This window comes from Lactuca sativa, chromosome 6, assembly GCF_002870075.4.
Source record: "Lactuca sativa cultivar Salinas chromosome 6, Lsat_Salinas_v11, whole genome shotgun sequence".
Lineage (NCBI taxonomy): Eukaryota > Viridiplantae > Streptophyta > Magnoliopsida > Asterales > Asteraceae > Lactuca > Lactuca sativa.
The window spans coordinates 12,443,481-12,456,541 of NC_056628.2; the positions used below are offsets into that span (position 1 = coordinate 12,443,481).

Below are 13,061 nucleotides of genomic sequence, written 5' to 3' on the forward strand. Positions count from 1 at the left end.
CTGTTGACCCTCTGGTCAATGTGTCTCAGTGGGACCCTCCAGCCCCAACTCTCTGTGGGCCCTCTGGCCCTAACTCTATGGACCCACTAGTCCTACTCTGTAAACTCTAAATCATGCATATCACGTATCACAATAATTCACAACACATAAATAACATGCAAATACACTAGCACACAGCTCTAAATTACACTGTCACATGACTCTGTTACCACACTAGGTAAAGTATAGTGAGAAGACTCACCTCTGGTATCTCGGTAAATCTCTGTCTCGGTAAACGCTGGCCTAGCCTCCGCCTAATCATATGAAATAAATACCCTATTTAATATAACTCTCAAAGGCTAGACTATGTCCTCTTATGACACTCTCAGAAGGGTAAAAGACCATTTTACCCCTCTCATGACTCAAAAGGCCCCTCAATAGACCATACCCTAAAAGTCAACCAAAAGTCAACTTTTCGGGTTACGATGCGCGTACCAGATGTGTACGCTGAGCATACCCGGCTGCCTCTCAGAATCGGAGAACGCCACCCAGTACGCGGCGCGTACTGGGATTATGCCCGACATACTCCCCAGCTTCAGCCCCTTAGCTCTTGAGGTCTTAAACAGTTAAGACCCACGTCCAATTTCTAGATCTGACCACATCTAAGCCTCTTAATCCATAAAGTTGATGACTTTAAGCCTTTGCATGGCTGAACAAGCCACCAACTCCCATAATATTCCATCCTCTAACTCTAGAAGGCTTAATACTCAAGCATGACCTCAAACTAACAACTAATATGGAAACTTTATGGTTCTAAATCACTAATACCACTGAAAAGGGACAGATCTCGGACGATGGAGCACCTTATACTCATAAAGTCTCCACCTTTGGGGTTTTTAACCCTAGAAATGGCACATGCAACAACAACCAAAAGAAGAGGAAAGTTTTGAACTTTATACCTCTAAGTGTAACCCCTTTCTCTGTAGATCTCAGATCCAAATTGGCACTTCAAGCTTTATCTTCCAAGAGCTCCTTTCCTTCTTCTTCACTAAGCCACCAAAACACAATTAGCTCCAATAACACTCACACACACTAAGGACGATGGGAGGCTCTCTCTTAGGGTTTCACTCACTGATATGGAGGCTGAGAAATGAGCCTTAGCACCCTTTAAATAGTGCACAAGACGGGATTAGGGTTTTTGCTCCTGGGCCGGGTACGCCCGACGTAACTCTAGGTACGCCCAGCGTACCTTGGCGACTCCGTGTCCAAACTAAGCGCATGAGTACGCGCAGCGTACCCCTCTAGTACGCCCAGCGTACTCACTTGCTAGTTTCCCTCCACTCAAGGACTAATCATGACCAATTGGAAAAGAATAAGGGTGAAAGAAATGCACTTGAATCTCGGGGTGTTACAAAAAGTCAGGGGAGTTTCAAATTAATATGGTGAAAGGAAAAATGCATGTGAGTTTCAAATGCATGAAGTTCAAGAAAAAATGCTAGCTTTATAAGATTTATAGATAGATATTTTATGTGGTAAAGGTAATGCTGAACAAAATTGCTTCATTTAGCAATTTGTTTTAGTATTTATGTTCTCTTAAGATTTATTACTGTTTTCATTATTTTTCTTTCATGATAAATCATATGGATTTGATCTATTTTTTGACTCAAGTAATGTGTTTGGTCGATTTGATCGGTAATGGATTTTAAATTTTCAATCTAAGTTCAAAATTTAAAGATGATTGTGTTTTCACATTTCAAAGGTCTTTTTTGTGTGTAGTAGTTGCTTTACTTTAAGTTGGACGGTATCATAGCAGGAAATGGGTGAGAGAAGCTTCCCTCCCTCTAGAACACCATCCCTTGGGTGAGGGAAGCAACCCGTGGGAAAGAGGTCGGGGGAAGGGGTGCCGCACTCTCTCTCTCTCTCTCTCTCTCTCTCTCTCTCTTCATGCTATTGGACGGTTTTTTTTTTAATTTTTATATTTTTTAATATTTATAAAATTATATACCTACTAAATTTTTTTAAAAATATATCAAAATTCATGGTTTTTAATTCCCTACAAAATGAGTATAATATATGTATGAAATATATTAAAATTCTTTTTTAAAAATAGTGAAGGGAGATTCCCACCAATTCCTTGAGTTTTAGGTGAGGGAAAGGGTGATGTGGCCCACAAAAAGTGAGGGAAACATCCCTCTCATACCCTCCAGTCTAAGGAGGCACGACTACTGATATATGCCTATTGATGTTAATAGGTTATGTTGGGTCATAATCGGGATAACATTTTTAGTTAAACACATACGTCTATTGGTGTTAATAGGTTATGTCGGGTCATAATCGAGATAACATTTTTAATTAAATAGGTTAAAAAATTTCAACCTAACCTAAAAAATTTAATAAATTTGTTGAAATCAGATTGACATGTTTATTGTTTTCTCAAACCAACATATTTAATAAACTTGTTGAACCTAGGTTAATCGATTTGAAATTTCCAAAAAACCCTTAACAATCATTCAGATAACTACATAGAACTTACAAACTCCAACAATTGTTTATGTTTGAAAATAGTACAACCATAAATCCACAAATATACAAGACAAACAAAAATCAAATTAATTCGAAATCCAAAATAATAATTCGGTTTTATTGAAAACCAATCCACAACCAGAATATTCGAACCAAATAATCTGACTCAAATTGTCCAATTAGATAATTCGGTTTTATCCAAATAGTAAACAAACCTACTTCCAAAATCAAAGTTTTTTATTTAAATTAAAAACTAATGCTACCAAATAAACTATTTTGTCTTGGGTATTTTTCTTAAAAACTAAAATTAAAAGCTTTCAAAAATTATGTGACATATATATATATATATATATATATATATATATATATATATATATATATATATATATATATATATATATATATATATATATATATATATATACTACAAAAAAAATGTCAATTACTGACCAAAACGAAATGGTCACTAACAATAGAATGAGTCGTCACTAAATGATTTAGTGACCAAAATTCCAGTCGTCACTTTTCGTCACTATAGGTCCGTCACAAACCAATTTAGTGACCAAATATAAATATGGTCACTATACAGTGACTAAAATATACTTGTCACTAAATCTGTGACGACCCACTTCGTCACTAAATGCTGTCACTAATCAATGAAAGTCGTCACTATTTTACCTACTTAGTGACCAATAAAAGTCGTCACTGTTTTATCGGATTAGTGACCATTGAAAGTGGTCAGTGGTTTATCTAATTAGTGTCTATAACCGGTCGTTACTGATTTACCCTTTTAGACAAAAAAGGGGTCAATAATTAAGAAATTATTGAAATATTAAATGTTATTTTTAAAATGGGATATAACAATATCCGATTAGACAAAAGAAAAGGCAAACGCTATAAATGTTTACAATACGACAATAATAACCAAATAAATCTTAACATGTATAATATGAAAATTAAATGTCATTTTTAAAAACAAAATCCATACATTTTATCCAATATTTCAAAAAACAAACATATAAAGATCAATGTGGATTAAAAGTAAATTCAATTGATCAATGTAGTCAGACACCTAAAACCACAAAATAAATAATTAATAATAATAATCAGTAATTGTTCTTTAATGTTGTTATTATTTCTTTATTTACCTTTTCTTGTAGAGTTCTACATATGTGTTCCCTTGCAGAAAGACAGAGTTGCACAGACTGGAGATTATCCTGCAACTTTTTGGTTTCTTTCTCATCATGTTTTGCTTTCTCAGTCTATTTTTTTTAACAAAATAAACAACAAATAATTAATTTAATTATATAAGAAAAAAATATAATAAATAAATGAAAGTAGTTTGCTAATTAATTACCAGCTGCTTGTACTTGAATAGCTCAGTGACATCAGTTTGTTTTCTAGCTGACCATGTTCAACACCTCTCACTCTGCTTGCAAAATTTAGGGAACAAATTGTTTCTCCCAAATCCGATGAACATCAATGTCCTACAATCACCTCCTGCAAGAAAATATAAATCTACTTTTAGTAATTTATTTATTGTAGTATTGTAATTTTATCACAACATTATGTACAAAGAAAGCTCACCTAGAGAGCTCTAAAGAATATGGGTAAGCTTTGAGTTCCTGATTTGGTCAAAAACAAGATTGAAATAAGAAAAGAACAATAAAATAAATAAATAATCCAACATGGGGTAGATGAGAGACATACAATGATATAACTGAATATGGGTAAGGAATGTGAGAAGTCTTTGATGCAAGAGCTGAAATCACATCTCCCCACGAACTGTCACTCTCAATAAGCTACACAATAACATTTTCCATAAAGATTCCACCTTTATTTTATATTCACAACTACAATGATATTATTGAATACACACACACACACTCACACTTACCAGTGAGATTGGCTACTTAACTTATAGGCACCTCAGAGAGTCCAGAAACTTCTTGTGTTCCTTCAGCTGATTGCTTAATTTCCAACCTGGATTTGTATGTTTATGAATAGATGTAGAAAGTAAGATGGTGTATGTCAAGATTCAAGAAAGCTTACTTTTTAGCAGAGTTTTCAGTGTCTTCAACTAATATGCTGATAAAGAGTTCCATATCTCATGAATAGTTGTTGTTTACTTCTCTTTTCAGATTATTTGAATAGTTGCTCCAGTGTACGATAGTTGACTCCTCTCTGTTCAGGTGTTCCTTCCATTGTGGATGTTTTTCCAGTTCCAGTTTGTCCATATGCAAAAATGCATACATTAAAGCCATCCAGGACTGATACCACTAGATGCAAAGTTTGTGTAAAAACAGCCTCTGCAAGTGATTATGATAAGATAATTGGATGAAGATGAAAATGAAGTGATCACTGGAATTTGTTGTTTTTTACCTTGATTGTCCTCTGGTTTGAAAATAAGGAAGATACCAAGATTCTGAAGAGTTCAATTAAGTTAACATCTGCTTTATAAGAAAAATCAAAATCAATATAAAGAAAATTTAATATATGATATGAAATTATACATTAAGAATATAGAGAATCAAACACGTTCAATAGAACTAACACAAACACCATCATTCCATCTTATGAATACAATAGAAAAATGAGTACTAGTTATATAATAATAGTAGGGGTAATGTTGTCAAAAACAATTATTTAATAGAATAATAGGAAATAGTACCAGATCTAGTTTACAAGATGAGGCATCAAACTCTAATGGAATAGAAGGTGAAGCCTTTTTCAAACTTATTGCAAAAATTGATCTTTCAACCTGTATATATGATATATGCTACTTTTTAAATTATCATACCTTACAATTTACACAATGACATTTTAAGAGAACTACAATAACAAATTTACAATATTACATACCTCTTCGGGACTTCCATCACCATGATCACCATTTTAAGTGAAATAGAAAGCTCAGGTGGTGAAACATTCTTCTATGAGCTGCAGGTTCCTTCTTTCTTCTGTGAGCTGCAGTTTCGTGAGAATTTACAAAAAGAGCCCTCAGGGGGTAATAAAAAGCGGTTTGAGAGAAATAATTTGTTCAAACATGGTGAAAAAAGTTCAGATTACTGGAATCTTGATTCATGTAAAGGAAAGATCTCTAGAATTGGAAGAACAAGTCTGAAATCTGTAAAACCTGTTGTTGATGATCATCTTGATGATTTCACAAAGGTTAATGGAAAGCCCATGCATGTGAAACCTGGTTCACAACATAATAATAACATTAAAGGTGGAGAGGTAGTCGCAGGGGCAATATTGGGAATTGGGTCGAAAGGGTATACAGATAGTCAAAGAAAAGCACCGCCACATAAGCATGAGAAACAAGTGGGCCCCGTTGCAAATAAGAAGCAAAAACCTAACGATTTAGTTGAAAAAAGAAAGGATTTGTGGTGCTGTTTATCTGCTTGTTCACAAGTTACAAGTAATCATCAAAACAATGGAATGATTGCATAGCATATTTCCACTGTATTTTCATATGCTGGAATTGATTATTTAGCATGTTTAGAATTGTTGCATCATTATTCCATGCCCTTTATCCATCTTCAACTTTGAAACTTAATTTATTAGGCTACACCTGTAATTTGTTACATGGAAACCAGAAGACAACTAGACAAAACCGGACAAACTGATTTCTAGGGTTAATTTTGATGATGAAACAATTATATAGCAAAAAGATTACAAATAGAGAAAGAGGGAAAATAAAGCTGATTCCTAATGTTAATACCTGTAAGCATCTAAATTCAAATTATTAATTAAATTATGATTTTCTTTGTATGATCAGGTTTCAGCTGTAGGGCATGCAGCAATCCTAAATCCTTGTCCCCTAATCCTTGGAGAAATCACGCTAGTAAACAAAGCACTACCTAAATTACTCATATAAGTTGCATAATCCCACTGAAGATAGTTACCACTTTTATCAAGACATAGGTCAGCAAGCCCTAAAAACTAAAAGATGGCAAGTGATTTGGTGTTGTGACCTATTAAAGAATGATGAAAGAATTTGAACTTATACATGTGTTCATGATGTAATTTATATCTGAAAAGCGGATCAGGGTAAAGTACCTGTTTGACTTCGAGTTTGACTTCGAGTGGAGAACAGAGGTGCGCAATGGGAGGGTATGGAGGACGATGGACCGTCGACCTAGAAAACGAAGTTGATAGTCACTCAATCGATTGACGTATCTGATCATGCGAGTATGGAGTACCTGTTTTACTTCGAGTTTGACTTCGAGTGGAGAACAGAGGTGCGTCAATGGGAGGGTGTGGAGTGACCATGGACCGGCGACGACGGACCTGCGATGATGGATCGGTGCGATGCTGTCAAACTGGGATTGTTGGTGTATCGATTTAGGGCAAAAGAGATGTGTTAGAGTCGATTTAGGGCATAGTATCGATAGTCAAAATTAGTCAACCAATTAATCGTGTTTACAAAATTAGTCAAGCTCCTTATTTAGTCAAAATTAGTCAAGTCTTCTTATTGAGTCAAATATAAATACAATTTTTTTCCACTTTTTATTTTTTTAATGTGTTTCTCTTTTTATTTTTTCAATTCTTTTCAAATATGTATAGTCAGTGACCACTTACTTAATGGTCACTAATTGTTTTTTTTTCTTGTATTTCATCAGGGACTACTATTAGTTGTCACTAATTGTTTTTCCACATCATTTAGAGAATACGTGAGCATTTTTAACAAAAATAGTCACTGACCACTATTTTTTGTCATAAAAATGTTCAATATAGTGACCATTTTTTTTCACTAAACTTCTAACATATTGCCCTTATCCTTAGTCACTATATAATTAACATAGTGACCATTATTTTTAGTAACTAAATAGTTTTATGATATGAAACAAAAACAATATAATTATTTTGCATTTTAGTGACTGATTTAGTGACCACCACATATAATTCGTCATTAAATTTATAGGATTACCAAAATTCAGTGACCACTTAATTTCTAGTGACTAAAAGATGCTTTCAGTGACCAAATTTTAGGTCGTCACTAAAAATTAGTCACTAATAAGGACTTTTCTTGTAGTGATATATATATATATATATATATATATATATATATATATATATATATATATATATATATATATATATATATATATATATATATATATATATATATATAGTGTGTGTGTGTGTGTTTAATTAAGTGAAAACTAAATGACAAAGTAAATAACTTCTTAGCAATTTAGTTCATAGGGTTTTAAGCTAGAATGCTAAATCCTTTAGAAAAAATAAACTTATAAAACATATCAAGTTCACTTTTAATTCCAAACATTTGTTGATCTTTTTCATCTTCATAAGTTTCATGTGTATATATAATATGTATAATGCAAATAACCATGCACGGTTGATGCAGTTTTGAATGAATTTGTATACCAATTAACTCTTGTACACTACAAAGTAACAAGAATAAAATGTTTATTTTTCCAAATGAAGGAGAATATTAATTGCAGTTTCATGCAAGAATTCACTTGCAGGCAATATGAATCATCAAAATAGAAAAGCAATAAAAAAATATTTATCTTTAAATCCGAAACTAGTTCGTGTTCGTTAATGATGAACCATATATAAAGAGACATGGGTCATGGAGCATTAAATTCAATAGATTCGTAACTCTTTGGTTTGAAAATGTGGCTACCCACATTTATTGTCCTACCACTGATGGCAGTTTTGCGTAATGTTTACTTCAATACTATTAATCTTGAATCATGCCATCGATGCAATTATCCACCTACGATCAAACGCCAAACCAATATTGCATTCAATATACCTACATTTCCTTGTGTACTTCGTAGTCATAATGTTTGTGCGGTTTGGTGAAAAGAATCAGAAACAAGCATAAATATTACTAATACCATTTATTAATTTGTTACTACCCTTAAATTAATACCTACGGATTTTTACTTTTTAGTTGCTTAAGAATGGAAAATGACTCTTGAGGGTAATTAATTTTTGCGTTTGTACTCATTTGATCCTTTTTTTTTTTTATTCAATATACCATCGAACTTGTTATTGGTGTTTACCATAGCCTTTTTGATCGACTTTTGACCTGTGATAGCCGGTCAAAGGGTTATGGTAAACACAAACAACAAGTTCGATGGTATATTGAGTACAAAAAAAGGAAAGGGACCAAATGAGAACAAACGCAACAGTTGGTTACCCTCCTGATTCATTTTCCCTTTACGCATTTACAACAAATCTCACATCATCTCCTACTGATATTAATGACTTTATGAGATTCATTCTTGATTCTCTTCAAAACATAACTCACGAAAGGACATTATTCATGCATGTACAACTTTGTAATGCACTTGAATATTTATTAAGGGAATCTTGACTAAGCAGGCGCATTTCATGACTATATTTACATTTCCAATCAAATGATTTATTGTATCATGGATTCTAGACAAGTCTACAAACGAGTGGAATCACAAGTGCTGTGATTTTTGAGTTTACATAGCTTTAAGATCGAACTCATGGGATAAGATACAACATTAATATGTATAATACCAAGGATTCTAGACAAGTCTACAAACGAGTGGAATCACAAGTGCTGTGATTTTTGAGTTTACATAGCTTTAAGATCGAACTCATGGGATAAGATACAACATTAATATGTATAATATTATGGTGATGTGTCTACAAAAGCAGCATGGTATTGTACATATTGATGTTGTATCTTATCCCATGAGTTCGATCTTAAAGCTAAGTAAACTTAAAAATCACTGCACTTGTGATTCCACTCGTTTGTAGACTTGTCTAGAATCCATGATACGATAAATCATTTGATTGCAAATGTAAATGTAGTCATGAAATGCGTCTACTTAGTCAAGATTCCCCTAATAAATATTCAAGTGCATTACAAAGTTGTACATGCATGAATAATGTCCTTTCGTGAGTTATGTTTTGAAGAGAAGCAAGAATGAATCTCATAAAGTCATTAATATCAGTAGGAGATGATGTGTGATTTGTTGTAAATGAGTAAAGGGAAAATAAATCAGGAGGGTAACCAACTGTTGCGTTTGTTCTCATTTGGTCCCTTTCCTTTTTTTGTACTCAATATACCATCGAACTTGTTGTTTGTGTTCACCATAACCCTTTAACCGGCTATCACAGGTCAAAAGCCGGTCAAAAGGGCTATGGTAAACACCAACAACAAGTTCGATGATATATTGAATACAAAAAAAAAGGGACTAATGAGTACAAACGCAAAAGTTAATTACTCTCATGAGTCATTTTCCAGCTTAACAATGAGTGTCTATCATTGACAAAAATGGAACGTTTTTCTAGGTGTAGAGACCTAGTCATGGTGTGCAGGGTCAACAATGGTTGAAGTTACATTTATAACCTCACAGAAGGATCTTAAGAGGGCCAAATGGTTTCTTGGGAGGTGCTAAATTGGAGGTTCAACCACCACCAACCCTTTGTTTAAAAATGTTGCTAAAATCATTATATTTTATTTTCCTCCAGCAAACTGTTTTAATGAATGCATTTATCTCTTACCTGTTAGTACCTGTCCACACAAAACCCCTTTAATACAAGTAGCAAACTCATCACTCTTTCCCCTCCAAAACTAAAGAGTCTTGCATGGGTTGTGTTGCAAAAGGGTCGGGTCGGGTCTTGTAGTGTTAATTATCAACGTAACTACTATACTCCATCGAATGTGGGAGGCAGCTCTTGTTTTCGGTGGCAAAATGAGCGTGATGATCAGAACAACTCTGGCGATAATCGGGAAGTTGATTAACGATGTTTTGAGTTTTGTTATCTTCTCCATTCTTGACGTTCTTGATTTGGTACTTTGTTTCGTTTATAAAGTCATTGATTTCTTCATTGAGGCCGAATGGAAACCCTGTTACTGTTCTTCACCGAAAGAAGCCATGAGTGGAACTGGTCGAATTTTGGTGTCTGAGAAAGGTCAGTCAAAGAAGATTGTTTGTCTTACATCCACCAAGATACAACTAGAAGAGATCTCCGACACCCTCTATACCCGGCCGTCGTTGGTTGCGGAGGTGTCCAAAACCACCGTCAAGGAGCTTAAACGCCGGAAAATCAATGACGCAACTACCATGGTCGCCTCCATCAATAAATCCACCGTTCGGTCGTCGTCGACTTTCACGGTGAACAATACCATTGTTGAAATGCTTCAAGAGAAAATCGGTGGTCATAAGTCTCACCCCATTCCTCGGTGGTCCGATTGCGATTGCGACACCTGCAACTCATGGTCGAACGCTTGTAAGGACACTCTTTTTGTCCACACCGATGGACCTAAAGGTTTGCATCCATACCTATATATATGCTTTTAAGTTTTAATTACCTCCATATTTTCATATAGTTAAGTTCATGTACTCATCATATTCTTTCATGATCACAGATAATGTAGGGGATGATGTTTTATTTATTCATGGGTTCATATCATCGTCGGCTTTCTGGACAGAGACATTATTCCCGAACTTCTCCAAATCTACAAAATCAGCATATCGTTTATTCGCAATAGATCTACTGGGTTTCGGACGAAGTCCAAAGCCCCACGACTCGCTCTACACGATCAAAGAGCATTTAGACATGATCGAAAGATCGGTACTCGAAGCACACAAGGTCAAATCTTTTCATATCGTGGCTCATTCTCTTGGTTGCATTCTAGCTCTAGCACTCGCCGTGAAATATCCCAACTCCGTCAAGTCCCTCACTCTGCTCGCACCAGTAAGCATTAATCTGTAGTAAACCACTTATAGCATGCATTTTCGAAATATATTAAATAATTGAATGGGTTGAATTCACAGCCATATTTTCCGACGCCAAAAGGGGAACAAGCGACACAATATATGATGAGGAAGGTGGCGCCACGGCGGGTGTGGCCATTGATAGCGTTTGGAGCGTCGTTAGCTTGTTGGTATGAACATGTTAGCCGAACGATTTGTTTGCTTATCTGCAAGAACCACCGAATCTGGGAATTTCTCACCAAACTCATCACCCGAAATAGGTAACCGTTTTTTTCCAACCTATAAAAACGGCGATATAATAATTATTACGGTGAATATTGGATATCTTTTAAAAAAAATGATATATTTATTTCAGGATCAAATCTAAAATGTTTAGAAATAAAAATCTTCGCACTTAATATTTTTATTTGACCTAGTCGATGTCGTAGTGATCAGTTCACAACCCAATTAATGCACCGAATTTTAAATTTATGAACTCAATCCATGATTGCTATTATTATCGGGTGGTAAACCGGATTACAACCCAATCCTTTTTAGTGTTTTGAATTCAAAATATATGTTTTCGGGTAATGATCCTCAAAATCAAAACGTGTTGCGATCTTGAGAAGCACGGTGTCATGATCATCAAGATGGAGACTAGTCTATACTGGTTAAATCGTCCTTTATAATATTGAAGCAAGTTGCAAATACATACACCGATACACATGTCACGCTCACCAAGTGAGGCCATTCATTGATTAAATCGTTACTACGTGGCCCCTTCACTTTTAATTTCGTCATAAACAACTATAGTGGCTATATTAATTAATATGTCATAACTCATAAGTCATTACACAGATAATGAGTGTCATGTGATGTATGATTAATACAGGATTAAAACCTACTTGATAAAAGGTTTCTGTTGTCATACACATAATGCCGCATGGCATACGCTTCACAACATCATATGTGGGACTGCTGGCAAGATCGAAGGGTATTTAGATACGGTTCAGAACAGGTTGAGTTGCAGCGTTCATATTTTCCATGGTGAAGACGACGAGCTCATTCCCGTGGAGTGCAGCAGCAATGTTAAGACCAAAGTCCCTCGTGCTAATGTTAATGTTGTAGAAAAGAAAGATCATATCACCATTGTTGTTGGACGTCAAGAAGCTTTCGCTAGAGAACTCGAAGAGATTTGGAAGACTTCAAAATTAAAAGGGTAAATAAAAGATATCAACTCCATCACAAATCATGAAGATGGATATATACTAGTAATCTTAGTATATATATATATACATAATTATGCATGATTTCCCCAAGTTTTTAGTCTTTTTCTCCCTGTTATATTCCATTTAGTGCATGTATTTACTACGCAAAGGCGAAGTGTGCGTAGCTAGCGGTTATTCGAATGTTTATACAATATCACCGTATGGAAAATGTGTGATTTCGATGTTCATTATGAGTTAATATTTATAAATGATGTAACATTTTGGTATTTGTTTGAATTTATTACTATTTATTATTTACTTTAACATTAATTATTTATTGACCTGTGAGTGTACTTAATGTCACAACCATATATATGTATCTTCAAGACTCAAGAGTTGCATTGAATTCTTTTTACTTAATGCTACTCTTTGAGCATCATATCCTATCATAGTATCATATATTGGATACTATTCCTGTATTTTTATTTTTTTGGATTTTTTTATAAAGTAAATTTCGAAGTAGAAGTAGCATATTTTTGGGATGTAGTTCAGAAGTAATGTTTATAAACTTATTATATACAATATTTAATGATAATTTCAAAAGTATAATATATATCATAAAAATTGATATAAAATG

The 13,061-nt window shown here is 34.3% G+C and overlaps 1 protein-coding gene and 1 long non-coding RNA gene across 8 annotated transcripts; one reads left to right on the forward strand and one right to left on the reverse strand.

Moving 5' to 3' along the window:
- Window positions 1-3,447: 3,447 nt before the first annotated feature.
- On the reverse strand, window positions 3,448-6,892 carry LOC111880875 (uncharacterized). Of its 7 annotated transcripts, none has more exons than XR_002846609.2 (13): window positions 6,708-6,890; window positions 6,565-6,643; window positions 5,639-5,701; window positions 5,365-5,462; window positions 5,174-5,263; window positions 4,885-4,952; window positions 4,555-4,811; window positions 4,400-4,485; window positions 4,213-4,304; window positions 4,090-4,127; window positions 3,860-4,002; window positions 3,651-3,764; window positions 3,448-3,574 (listed from the first exon to the last, which is right to left on the reverse strand). It is a non-coding gene; the product is annotated as an uncharacterized LOC111880875 (long non-coding RNA). The 7 variants fall into 7 exon arrangements; XR_002846606.3 differs by having other exon boundaries at window positions 5,365-5,469; window positions 5,572-5,701; XR_002846605.3 differs by having other exon boundaries at window positions 5,365-5,469; window positions 6,708-6,889.
- A 3,041-nt stretch (window positions 6,893-9,933) lies between these two features.
- Window positions 9,934-12,711, forward strand: LOC111880870 (probable lysophospholipase BODYGUARD 1). The gene is made up of 4 exons (XM_023877280.3): window positions 9,934-10,788; window positions 10,889-11,217; window positions 11,298-11,497; window positions 12,109-12,711. Exons 1-4 carry the CDS (start codon window positions 10,179-10,181, stop codon window positions 12,437-12,439), a joined length of 1,470 nt encoding a protein of 489 aa, XP_023733048.1. The 5' UTR covers window positions 9,934-10,178; the 3' UTR covers window positions 12,440-12,711.
- The last annotated feature ends 350 nt before the right edge of the window (window positions 12,712-13,061 follow it).

Excerpts from the sequence above, each read along its gene's own strand:
- LOC111880870 (XM_023877280.3), top strand. The coding sequence starts at position 10,179 with ATGTGGGAGGCAGCTCTTGTTTTCGGTGGCAAAATGAGCGTGATGATC. Across the intron at positions 10,789-10,888 it reads CCACACCGATGGACCTAAAG|ATAATGTAGGGGATGATGTT; the intron begins GTTTGCATCCAT and ends TCATGATCACAG. Across the intron at positions 11,498-12,108 it reads AAACTCATCACCCGAAATAG|GATTAAAACCTACTTGATAA; the intron begins GTAACCGTTTTT and ends TGATTAATACAG.